Source organism: Phacochoerus africanus, chromosome 1, assembly GCF_016906955.1.
Source record: "Phacochoerus africanus isolate WHEZ1 chromosome 1, ROS_Pafr_v1, whole genome shotgun sequence".
Lineage (NCBI taxonomy): Eukaryota > Metazoa > Chordata > Mammalia > Artiodactyla > Suidae > Phacochoerus > Phacochoerus africanus.
Window position 1 is genome coordinate 181304591 of NC_062544.1, and position 12932 is coordinate 181317522.

Below are 12932 nucleotides of genomic sequence, written 5' to 3' on the forward strand. Positions count from 1 at the left end.
CCCTGAAGTTTTGTGATTATAGTCTTTTGGGGAGCAGGTAGCTTTTATTATTATACATATGCAATTTTAAAATGTTTCACTTTTTCAATATGGTAGCTATATGTAAGGGGTCTTTACAGTCATAGGATAGTCCATTCTGATTCAGAGCTTATAAGCGTACCTTAAACATTACTTTTGCTCCTAGGGTTTCAGTTCTTTTTACTGGAGAATGAGAGGTGATTTTTGTTGTTTATAAAACTAAATGGAAGCATTTAACTGGATCCTAATGTTAGACTGATATATTAGTCTGTTTTACTTTTGTAAGTATATGGTTAAGTGGGCAATAGTGGATGATATGTGAAACTCAGAGAAAGAATGCATTATCCTTACTGGAACCTGTAGAAGTCTGTTCACTGTATAGTACACTGTAAAACTTTTAAAGTGGGAAAGCATATTAAATGTTTTATCTTAGGAGAAACTGTTAGGTGGTCATCCATAAAATAGTTAAGTGGAAAGAGTAAATGCTTTTGTAATTAAGAGTTTCATTGTTTTCATTTCAGGTTTGATTTGGCCAACTGTAACTTAAATGATGAACATGTCAACAAAATGAAGTCAGATAGAATCCCAGATGTGGTAAGACTTTAGAATTTTTCTCCTTTTTTTCTTGTGTTAAAGAGGATTGATGTAACTGGTATGGTTAAGATGCGTGAGTTTGCACTTTTGAAAATAATAAATCAATTCAGAGCTTTCTTTTGAAATTGCAGTTGAGGTATAATAACAAAACTTTCATTTAAAATAATTACTCTTGGTGGGTAAAATCCAAGATATTGAGTTTTTTGCTCTTGTAATCAAATTTTCATTCTGTCAAAATGCTTGATACTCTATAGAGCAAGAATAAATTTGCAGCTAAAAATGATGACCTTTAGAATTTATTCATGTTTAATTCTTGAAGGCTGAGCTTAATTCATGCATTGTTAAGAAGGCGTTGAAGAGTTAAAACCGTCATTCAGGTTCATATATAATTGTTGCTGAAAATAATCTTCACAGTATCAAGTCTTAGAGAAAGAATGTTACTTCTGAAAAAAATTACTTTAAATTCTAAAGTGAGTTTATAAGCATCACGAACAACAGTGAATGTGAAATGTAAAAGACTATCTCCTGATTGTTTAAATAATCTTTTGAAATAAACTTTGATCTCTTTAGTTGTGGGCAAAAATAAAGTCATGATATAAGAAGGACTTTGCCCACCACCCAACTTTTTTATTAATTAATAACTTTTGAAATAGAAGCATTTAGGTTTAAGTCTAAATACGCATTTCTCAAAAGATCATAAGAGAAGACCACAACAATCTTACAAGATTTTGTATTGTAAAATTATTTTCATTCATTCCACACTTTATTAAATTGTTCTAGTATATGCAGTTGTGAAAAATACATACAGCTTATTGGAATAAAAGATAGAAAAAGTATCTGCCTGTGACAGTGATTTATGTGAGTGGTAGCTGAAAACTGAACTTTGGTATAAGGAAAGAAGACACCAGAAACATGAAATTTTTGGTATTAAAGTTTTTACATTTTAGTCACTGGAAAATTTGTTAGTAAATTTTAACAATTATACAAAAATGGCAAAATGCCTTCTGATAAAATATTAAGTACATTAATAAAACTGTTAAAAGTTCTCTTGGCACTGCTTCTTCCCTACTCCTTTCCCCACTGTCCTTAGTTATTGTCTTCCTGGTATACCCATAAACTTTTTTTTTTTTTTTTTTCTGCTGCATGCAACAATTTCCAGGCCAACAATTGAACCCATGCCACATCTGTAGCCAGAGCCACAGCAGTGACAACAGTGGCAGTTTTGAGGCCCTGTAACCTACTTCCCATTTTTTTGTAACTTTGCAAATATTTCTCGTACTTTGAGGTATTAATCAAGAAGAATTATGACCGTACCAAACGTCAGCGTCGTAGAAACTGGAAACTGAAAGAACTTGCAAGAGATAGAGAAAACATGGATACAGATAATGAAAGGTCACGTTTTTCTTTAAACTTTGTTAGGTTGCTTCAAAGGAAATCTTGATGATAAATCTTTATGGTTTTTATCATAAAGAATAGTCATCACATAAAGTGATCCTTGCACTCAATATGTTGTTTGGATTGATATACACAGATATAATGACATTTAACACAGATTTAGTTTTTATTCCTGGGTTATAACCAGAATATTGCAGTATTTTTGTAGATGAATCATTTGAAAAGTTAAAATATAATGAGTAATTATCTTGTGGATCTCATAAATACAAGTACTTATGACTTAGTATAAAATAGCTCATTAATATCAGGTATGCTATTTTTCAAACAACTTGAGAAATGGAGATATTGTGTTCTAGAAAAGTGTATTTGATGATTGGAATAGTGGCCTTGATGACATCAATTAACACTGATGTCTAAAAAGTGAAGAGTTTATGGAGTTCCTGTAATGGCACAGCAGAAACGAATCTGACTAGGAACCGTGAGGTTGTGGGTTCAATCCCTGGCCTCTCTCAGTGGGTTAAGGATCCGGCATTGCCATGAACTGTAGTGTAGGTCACAGACGCAGCTCAGATTCTGTTTTGCTATGGCTCTGGTGTAGGCCGGCAGCAACAGCTCTGATTCGATCCCTCGCCTGGGAACCTCCATATGCCGTGGGTGCGGCCCTAAAAAAAAAGACAAAAAGACCAAAAAAAGAGAAGAGTTTAAATAAAATTGTGTAATGAAATGTGAGTGGGAAACAGCAATATTTCTAAAATATAATCTCATAGTGTAATTTAAAATAGGTAAATATGCATAAGTATATAATGTTAAATAGATGTTATAAGTACACATTTGACTACTTCATCTCTAGTGTGTATTTCACCTTGGTGGTATATCTCGAGGGGGAGGGTAAACTATGAAGGGGTCTTCTCATTGTCTTATATTTAATGTCACCTCATAGTCAAGTGTGTATTTTTTTTATTCTTTTTGAAAGGATTTTTAAAAATCTTGTCAGATATTTAATTAATATGCATATTTGACTTTTAGTTATTTTTAAAGATTTTAATACTTGGAGCACATTTATTGTATAATGCTAAAAATGGAAAAAAAACCAATGTTGTACTTTTCCTGGTAAAGGTGAAATATTTAAATGTTTCTTTATCCTTCTGTAGGCAATACCAGGATTTCCTTGAAGATCTTGAAGAAGATGAAGCAATTAGAAAAAATGTGAATATTTACAGAGGTTGGTATCTTAAGAGTATTTCATCTTCTTTATATAGATATATTACTCTAGTGTGAGTATTTTTGTATCTTAAACTTTGATTCCTTACCTGACTTTTATTGTATTCTTTACATTTGCCCCTCCCCCAAACTTGTAGAACAGTAAAACTTATGAAATTGTTTACTATACTATATTTGATATCGTTTGTATCCTTGCATGATCTCAATTTGCTGACCCCTATACAACTGGATAGTTATTCATACATTTATGCAAATTTAATCATTCAGTGCATATTTAAAGGCCTGCTCTAGATATGATATTAAGAGCTCCAGATATAATATGGTTAAATAATGGTAGTGATGGTAGGGGCAGGTATTTGCATATTTCCTATTTGTATTTATTTGAAATTCCTCTTTATATTTTTTCATAGATCCAACCATTCCTGTAGAAAGTGATACAGATGATGAAGGAGCACCTCGAATTAGTCTGGCTGAGATGCTTGAAGACCTTCATATTTCTCAAGATGCTACTGGTGAAGAAGGTGAATTGATGATGACATGATGAGATATTGTGGATGGTTTCCACATCCATAGGCTCAGGATGCTGGACAAAAAATAACTGTCTATGCCTTCATATTGAGAAAGGAGAAATTTAGTTTTAAACCTGAAAAAATATGAGTATTTTGGTTGCTCACTGTAAGTACTGAAAAAGAGTGATGGCTTTGAAGTTTTAGATAAAAAATTATGGAGAATGTAATTATTATTGATATTTAGGCCATTTTACTTAGGGAATTTTATCAGCTTTCTCTTTTATGAGACACCAGCAGTTTCACTAGTAGTACTTTAGCTCTGGTTTAAAAGCCCACAAGTTGTAATTCCTTAAATTACAAGGAATTGAATTACAATCTTCCAGCATAAAACAGGCATTTACATTCTTTTTATATTGATTACTTTAGTAAGATAGCATACAAAGAAAATAATTTTAATATGAACTAGCTATGCACTTTGATCCACTTCAGATCATTTTATGTCTTTGGGACAGGAAAGTTGGGGTTCAGTTTATCTTTAGACGATTTAGTGGGAAAGTGAATCTTTTTTTATTCATAATATTTACATCTTTAAAAGCTGATAAGCTGGGGATTATCTTTTTTTTTGCAGAAGAAAGTATATTTAAAATATTTGTAGATTTATAGCAAAAACAGAATATTTAAAGGTTAAATAACAATTTGTATCTGTATTGTTTTGGACTGTGCTACTAGCTTAGTGCAGTAGCTGCTTGTGTCATAAAAATGTCTTATCACTTCAAGGATTTTACTTTTAAAATTGTGGTTTACAAGTTGAGAAGGAATTATTTCTATGTAAGTTTCTATCATTGAACACATCACCATCAAAAAGAATATTAGAATCTAGCATATAAATGATGAAGTAATAAAAAATAATCTTCATGCTTTATAAAACCACGCACGAATCAGATTTGAATGAGGAATGCCTTCCTCATCTTGGAAAAGCATTGGCTTGGATTTTGAAGTGTTCTGAAAATGAAGTATTAAGATCTTATTTTTGTAAGCAAAATCAGACTTACTAAGCATGCCAAAAGTAAGCTAATTCATAAATTTAATATATATCATTAAATAAGGAAATTGAGTATGTGCTGAATAGAACACTCTCCTTTTTTAAAAATTAGACTCTCATTCTGAAGTTATAAAGAAAGGCCTATCCTTTCAATAAAGTAGCTCCTTTTCTGTTTGCATATTTCAAGTTTTAATTTGTGATCTGTTTACTCCTTCTATGTCAAGACTTTAAAAAGCATGAAAATAAAAATGTCCTCCCCCTTTTTTGTCTCCTTGAAGTGATTATATAAGTGTCATATTTAAATTTCATGCAGTTTTCCAAAGTATAATCAGTGTTAAGTACCTGTCATATGATTTTCCCACTGAAAAATACAGTTTCCCACATTAACTTTTAGTCTTACTCATTTTGATTTTGTGTCTTTATGAGTAATGAAATCTTTGGTCAAAAGAAGGCAGTGACAAGATAAGGGAATATAGCTAAGAAAAAAGCTGTTAGCCAAGAGTATGCACAGAGTTATACAGCCTTAATGAATCTATCATTTGAGAGTATAGTTCCCAGGCTTATGCATCCCAAAATATTCTTGTTGATGTCCCAGAGGGATAGGATTTGAGCATACTTGTATTAATCAAAATCACAGGACCCTGATTTAACCCAGTTTTATAAGTATGAATAATTTCTAAGTCAGTATGATGGATTTTTTTTTTTTTTTTTTGGTAGCCAGATCTGCACCTGAAGCTGCTGTTGTATAGGCAAAAGTCACTTGATGAACAGGGATACAGTTGAGGGGAGAGAGTTGCTTCTGTAGTTCAGAGGTTTAACAACATTAAGCTAATTCCTCGCCACAGTAGAACCCAGAATTCCCAACTTTGTGCTTAGACACACTTCCCTGGTCAGTGCTGAGTAAGTGCCAAGAGTTTTCCCATGACTCTTTATAATTTTAGTAAATGTTTCATGTTGATTCCCATACTTTAGATAACTTGATCTGTTATTTTTAACCCAAAGAATATTTACTTTTAAAGATAATTTATTTTTAGTTTTGACATAATTTCAGACAAAAGTTGTAGAATATTCCAGAGAATTCCTGGATCTTCACTGGGATCTGCCAAATGTGAATACAACCTCATTTTCTTTTCAAAAAACTTTTTAAAAGTTTTATTGAAGTATAGTTGATTTACATCTTTCCTTCTCTTTATTTTTTTCCTGAGCCATGTAAGAGTAACCCCCTAAATGTTTTTTTCCTCCTCCAAAACAAGGAATTTTCCTTAATGTCACATTACACATGATCAAAATCAGAAAATTAACATTGACACAATATTGTTATCTGATCAGTGGACCACACTGAGATTTTGTCAGTTTTCCCAACCATAAAATCTTTTTTAGAAAAAATATCTAAGATTGTGTGTTGCATTGGGTTCCAATATCTCTTTAGACTTCTTTCCTCTGGACCAGCTCCCGAGATTTTTTTTTTTAATGTAATTGACATTTTCAAAGAGTATATAAACCAGTTGTTTTGTAGGTTTGTCTGATGGTTTTTCTCCTGGTTAAATTTATTTTATTTATTTATTATTTTTTTTAAAAGGTGGTTGATGTTTATTGTAATGGAATAGCACAGACCCTGAGGGCCTTAACTAATTGGTATTCACAAATACATCCTCAGACTGAAACATCCCCTGTCACTGAAAATCATTTGTAACGAGAAGAAACATTTTAGCAACAGTTGTTTTTTTGCAGCAAAAGTAAACAACAGACAAACAAAGAAGGTAGAAATTAAGTAATCATAAAATGCTCCCTTGGTTTTGGAATAAAGGAATCATGGACAGCAAATGTGTGTTTGTAATTTCCTTGCTTGCAGATTTTCAGTGATTCTGCAGAATAAATCCAAGCTCCTTAGTTTGGACATAAAGCTCTTTGTTGTCTAGATGTTTTTCCTTCCATTTCTACAATTCTCAGACAATAATCTTTTTAAGTGCAATTTTTAAAAATTACAGCTGATTTACATACAGTATTGTGCCAATTTCTGCTGTATAGCAAAGTGACTCAATCATACACATACATACATTTTTTTCTAATAAATTTTTTATTTCAGTTATTGTATTTTGCATCTCTGCTTGCTTAAGTTTTAAATCTTGTATTTCTTTGCTCAGTATTTTCTGTAAACTATCAATCTTTGCCTCCAGTTTATTTCCAGTGTCTTGCATCATCTTCAGCATCAACAGTCTAAGGTCTTTTTCCCGGAGGCTGAGAATCTCCAGATCACTTAGCTGTTTTTCTGGGGTTTTTTCTTTCTCCCTTATCTGAGTTATAGTTCTCTGTCTTTTCATTTTTATAGGTTTTTGGTGTGGTGTCCTTTTTGCAGACAATAGAATTGTAGCCTCTCTTGCTTCTTGTGTCTGCCCCCCTTGTGGCTGAAGTTCCTATCAGCAGCGGCGGGGCAGGGGGCCACTGGTGGGTGGGCCTTTGTCTCTGAATGAGATTAGAGGCAGCTGTGTGCCTGGGACAGCCTGTTTACTGATTGATGGGGCTGTGATCCCACCTGGATTATTGTTTGGCCTGGGGTTTCTCAACGCTGATAGGTGGGGCCAGATTTTCCCAAAATCGCCACCTCTTGATGTGGTCTCCTCTTTGTCTTCTGGAATAGGACACCTTTTTGGAAGTTTCCAGTCCTCTCAGCGAGGCCCTGGGCGGGGGGGCGGGGGTTGGGGGCTTATCATCCTGGGACTTTGCTGCGCCCTTGGTCCACATGGTCCTTCTGTCTCCCTACATTCTTCTCCCTGTTGAAGGTTGCTCAGCATTTGGTTGAAATTTCGTTGTTTTTGTGAGAGAAGTTGAGCTCCAGTCCTTCTATTCCGCCATCTCAATCCCGTCTCCTGCAAGGATCCCAATCATCTCTCTCCTGGTTAAATTTAGGTTAAGCCCTTTCAGGAGGACTACCTCAGACATAATACTAAATTCTCAATGCACTGCATCAGGAGACATGTGCTGTCAGTTAGCCCAGAGGTTCCCAAACATTCTTGGGTTATTATTTGGTTTTATGTTTGAAGGAATTGAAGGATTCAATCCTTTGCAATTGTTATTTTAACTTGATTTTTCTTTTTAAATACATTAACTTACAAATGATGAAGCTTATGCTCTCATTTACAGTTTTTTGAATTTTAACATGTATAGATTGTATTCGCCACTATAATCAAAATCCAAAAAAATTTCTATCATCCCTCACACCTCCTCCCCCCCAAATTCCCTTTGTTTTCAAACCCTTCACCTCTCCTTAACCCCCACCAATGAATGACCAGTCTGTTCTCTAGCCTTATGGTTTGCTTTTTCCAAAAAATGTAAATGAAATCATATAGTAAGTGGCCTTTTGAGTATGGTTTTTTTCACGTAGCATGATGAACTTAGATTGATCTAAGGTGTGGTATATTACAAGTTTGTTACTTTTTATTTTAAATAATATTGCATTGTATGGATATACTATAGTCTATCCATTCTCCTGTTAAGGCACATTTGAATTTTCAGATTTTGATGATAGGTGTAAAGCTGCTGTGAACATTTGTGTACAGATTTTCATTTTACTTGGGCAAATAATTAGGGATGCAATTGTTACAGTAGTTGTATATTTGACTGTTTTCCGAAGTGGTTGTGCATTTTTGCCTTCCCACTAGCAGCGTGTGAACATCTCAGTTACTGTGTGTCCTTACCACCACTTGATGGTGGTCATTTTTTAAAACCATCCTAATAGGTAGATAGTTGTGTCCTTTTGTGGTTTTAATTTACATTTCCCTAATGGCTTATTATGTTGAATACCTTGTCATATGCTTGCTTGCTTGCTTGTTTATTTATTTATTTATTATTTGTATTTTTAGGGCCGCACCTGCAGTATATGGAAATTCCCAGGCTAGGATTTGAATTGGAGCTCTAAACTGCTGGCCTTTGCCACAGTGATACTAGGTCCAAGCCGCGTCTGTGACCTACACCACAGTTCATGACAATGCCAGATCCTTAGCCCACTGGGCGAGGCCTGAATCAAACCTGTGTCTTCATAGATTCTGGTCAGGTTCATTACCACTGAGCCACAATGGGAACACTTTGTATGCCTAATAAAGCTTGTAATCTGCGTATCTTAACTAGTAGAATGGCTATTCACAACCTTTACCTGCTTTTAAAAATCGGGTTGTTTTCTTTCTTTTTTTTTTTTTTTAAATGTCACCTTAGCCATTTATTTTATTTTATTTTTTTGTGTTTTTGCTATTTCTTTGGGCCGCTTCTGCGGCATATGGAGGTTCCCAGGCTAGGGGTGGAATCGGAGCTGTAGCCACCGGCCTACGCCAGAGCCACAGCAACGCGGGATCCGAGCCGCATCTGCAACCTACACCACAGTTCACGGCAACGCCGGATCATTAACCCACTGAGCAAGGGCAGGGACCGAACCCGCAACCTCATGGTTCCTAGTGGGATTTGTTAACCACTGCGCCACGATGGGAACTCCAAAAAATCAGGTTGTTTTCTTATCGATGAGTTAATTTTTCTTTTGATGCTTACTTGTTTCAGAATTGGCTAGTGGGTACCCCAGCAATCTGGCTCCTTTGTCCTTTTGACAGGTTTTACTCCATATATTTGATTTCATTCATGGATGCTCATATCATAACATAACTCCTTGAGCAGATTTTGTGTTTTCCTTGTTTTGGACCTATGTTCAGTCTGCTCTTGGCTTATTTTCCTAGAGATCAGTTTTCCTAAAAATAGACCAATTAACTTAAAAATAAATGAGCCACAGTTGAGTCATTGTGTGAACTAAGGAATCACGAAATGGTGTCAAAAAAACTCTGAGATAGCCTATTCATTCTCAGTTCATCATTCTGTCATGTTTTTTTTTTTTTTCTTTTTTCAGGAGTTACCTTTCTGGCTCTTATGGTAACACTATGTTTAGGTTATGAAGAGACTGCCAAACTATCTTACAAAATGGCTTGCCATTCTGCATTCCCACCACCAATGTATAAGATTCTCTGTTGCTTTGCATCCTTGCCAGCATTTGGTATTGTTAGCTTTTTGGATTTTAGCTATTCTAATAGGTGCATTTGGTTGTTTCATTGTTTTAATTTGCAGTTCCCTTTTGACAAAAGATGATAAGCATCTTTTCATATGCTTGTTTGCCATCTGTATATCTAGGTGTCTGTTCAGATCTTTGGCCCATTTTTGTTTTATTTTTTTAAATTTATTTTGTTAAAAGTGTAATTCATTTACACTTTTAATTTCTGTTGTACAGCTAAGTGACATTTTTATTTTTTATTTTTTTGTCTTTTTAGAGCTTTGCCCTCAGCATATGGAGGTTCCCAGGCTAGGAGTCAAATTGAATTGGAGCTGTAGCCACAGGTCTACACCACAGCCACAGCAACACTGGATCCGAGCCACGACTGTGACCTACACCACAGCTCACAGCAATGCCAGATCCTTAATCCACTGATCAAGGCCAGGGATTCATGGATACTAGTCAGATTTGTTTCTACTGAGCTATGATGGGAACTCCAAAGTGACATTTTTAAATTGTTTTTTCCTTTCAGTTTTACTGAGATATAATTGACATGCAGCACTATGTAAGTTTAAAATATATATAGCATAATGATATGATTTACATACATCATGAAGTGATTATCCCAGTAAGTTTAGTGAGCCTCCATTATCTCATAAATTAAAGAAATAGAAAAAATATTAACAACTTTCATATCTAATATACAGCAGTGGTAATTATAATCTTAGGGAGTTTTAAGAGTTCTTTGTATATTTTGGATACAGGTCATTTATCAGATACGTGTTTTGGAAGTATTCATTTGTGGCTTGTCCTTAAAAATATATATGAAAATACATGTATGTAACTTACTATATATGATTTTGTAGAGGTGAGATCATACTATTTTTGTACCTTTTTTTCCTCTTTAATATCATCTTATAAACTTTTTCCAAGCTATTACAAACTTAACCATATTTAATAATAAAACAATATACCACTGGTAGATTGCAGAAATGGCCCCAATTCTTTACTCTTCCCCGTGTCCATTCCCTTTATCTGTAATTCACAATAGGACCAAATAATAAATATTTAAGGGTTTTCAGGTCATACGGTCTCTGTCACGACTACTCTGCTATTGTAGCATGGAAGAGCCATAGACAATATGTGAAGGGAAGTGTCTGTATTCTAACAAAACTTTAAAAAATACATACAGTGGGTTAGATTTTGCCTGTAGCCTATAGTTTATTGACCCCTGATGTAAATTTGTAGTGCCCTTCTACTCTTCTCTGGATTTGGGTCGTGAGCATGAGGTAAACGTTCTGAGTTTAGGACTTAGGAGGGCTAGTGCCTCTGTCTTAACTGAAAACATACCTGGTTGAGTGTCGGAGAAAGTGGTACAGGTGGCACAGACCAAGTTGCTCCAGTCGTCCTGTATGAAGCCAGCCAGACCTCAGACATTGAGCAAGCCCAGCCAAGATCAGCAGAATTACTGAGCCAACTCCCAACTAACCTCAGACACGTGAGTGATAACGTTATGTGGCACTGAGGGTTTGTGGTTGTTGCACAGTATTATCCTGGCATTACAGTTGGTAGACTGATTTGCCGAAGTTTAATTACCCTGTCTCTGAAGTTGGTCATTGCTAGATTTTTTCCTTTTTCCTATTCCTGTAAAAATCTGTCCATTTTGCTCATTATTTTCTTAGGAATGAAATTACTGTCAAAGAACATGTCAGAATAATCTCAGGACACATTGCAAAAATCCTTTCCAGAAAGATATCATGTGGTACAGTTTTTAGGAGTGTCTATTATACAGTCTTAGTATTCTTAATGATTGACATGTTTTCTCTTTTCACTTAATATTTTCTAGGCTTAAGTAGATGAGGCCCAGACCGCAGTGATCTGTTTGTTGAAGTTCTGTAGCAGTTACTGTCTGACTGACTTAGTTTTTATATGCTTCCTAAGTTATTTCTATTTTTTTTTGTCTTTTTGCCTTTTCTAGGGCCGCTCCCACAGCATATGGAGGTTCCCAGGCTAGGGGTCGAATCAGAGCTGTAGCCCCCGGACTAAGCCAGAGCTACAGCAACGCAGGATCCGAGCCCCGTCTGCAACCTACACCACAGCTCACAGCAACGCCGGATCGTTAACCCACTAAGCAAGGGCAGGGACCGAACCCGCAATCTCATGGTTCCTAGTCAGATTCGTTAACCACTGAGCCACGATGGGAACTCCTATTTCTATTTTTGTATGTATTTTTCTTTCTCTCTAACTGCACTGTACATTTCTTTAAGACAACGTGGATACAATGCATAGGTCCTCAAATATGTAGTTAGTAGCATGATCTGATTGAACTTAGTATTTTGAAAAAATAGGTATAGTTTTGCTTTAAACAATTCTTTATGAGTCCGTCCATGAAATGAGAAAGCAAGCAGACCTTAAGGGCATTAGAGGGGCATTAAATGGCATTTGTAGGGAGAGTTGTTCATGTTGGTCAAGAACATTTTACCTGTTTACAGAAACAAAACCTGCATCTAATTCTAAGCTCAGTAAGTTTTATGTGAGTGGTGCTAAGTAGGTAACTGCAGACGATGTTAACAGTGTTAATAACACTGTTGTAGTGTTCACACAAACTGTTCGTTTTAACACACTGTAAATTGTTTTCTTCCCCCGGGGTACTTTATTGTATATAATAGCACAAATGCTATTTGTAAATGATCATGTGGACAGAGAAGTACAAATGACCTACACAGAGAAAGTAACCTATAATCAGAAGGATAAACTGTTGGGCAGTGTTCAAGAAGTGTAAAATAATATATAATAGTCTTCCTGTATCTATACATTTGGATCAGAATAATATTGAGGGGCTCACAACTTGACAGAGGCTGAGATAAATCAGTGTTCATCTGAATTCTAGGGTGTCAGCATAAAAGAAAGCTGTAGAAGTCTCTGTGGAGTGTTACAAGACAGATTCCTGGGTAGTGACACTGAATAGTCTGGAATGTGGAATTCTGTGTTTCACAGAGGATATTAAAAATATGTGTTCTGATTGTAGAGTTCCATCTTGGCATTTTGCCTTTTATTTTGTGAGACTCTGATTCTAGGTAAATTCTGTAATATTGCAAAAAGTTTGTTTGGGGTCGTTTCCCCAGTCCCT

At 35.2% G+C, this 12932-nt stretch overlaps 1 protein-coding gene across 2 annotated transcripts in view; it reads left to right on the top strand.

Moving 5' to 3' along the window:
* The window catches only part of NMD3 (NMD3 ribosome export adaptor), a 29128-nt gene extending 24087 nt beyond the window's left edge, over window positions 1–5041 (top strand). For both annotated transcript variants that reach the window (XM_047785801.1, XM_047785806.1), the window contains exons 13-16: window positions 540–612; window positions 1898–2004; window positions 3159–3229; window positions 3639–5041. In XM_047785801.1, the coding sequence (XP_047641757.1) occupies window positions 540–612; window positions 1898–2004; window positions 3159–3229; window positions 3639–3769 (382 nt within the window). In that variant the 3' untranslated portion in view covers window positions 3770–5041. The remainder of the gene's footprint in view (window positions 1–539; window positions 613–1897; window positions 2005–3158; window positions 3230–3638) is intronic.
* The last annotated feature ends 7891 nt before the right edge of the window (window positions 5042–12932 follow it).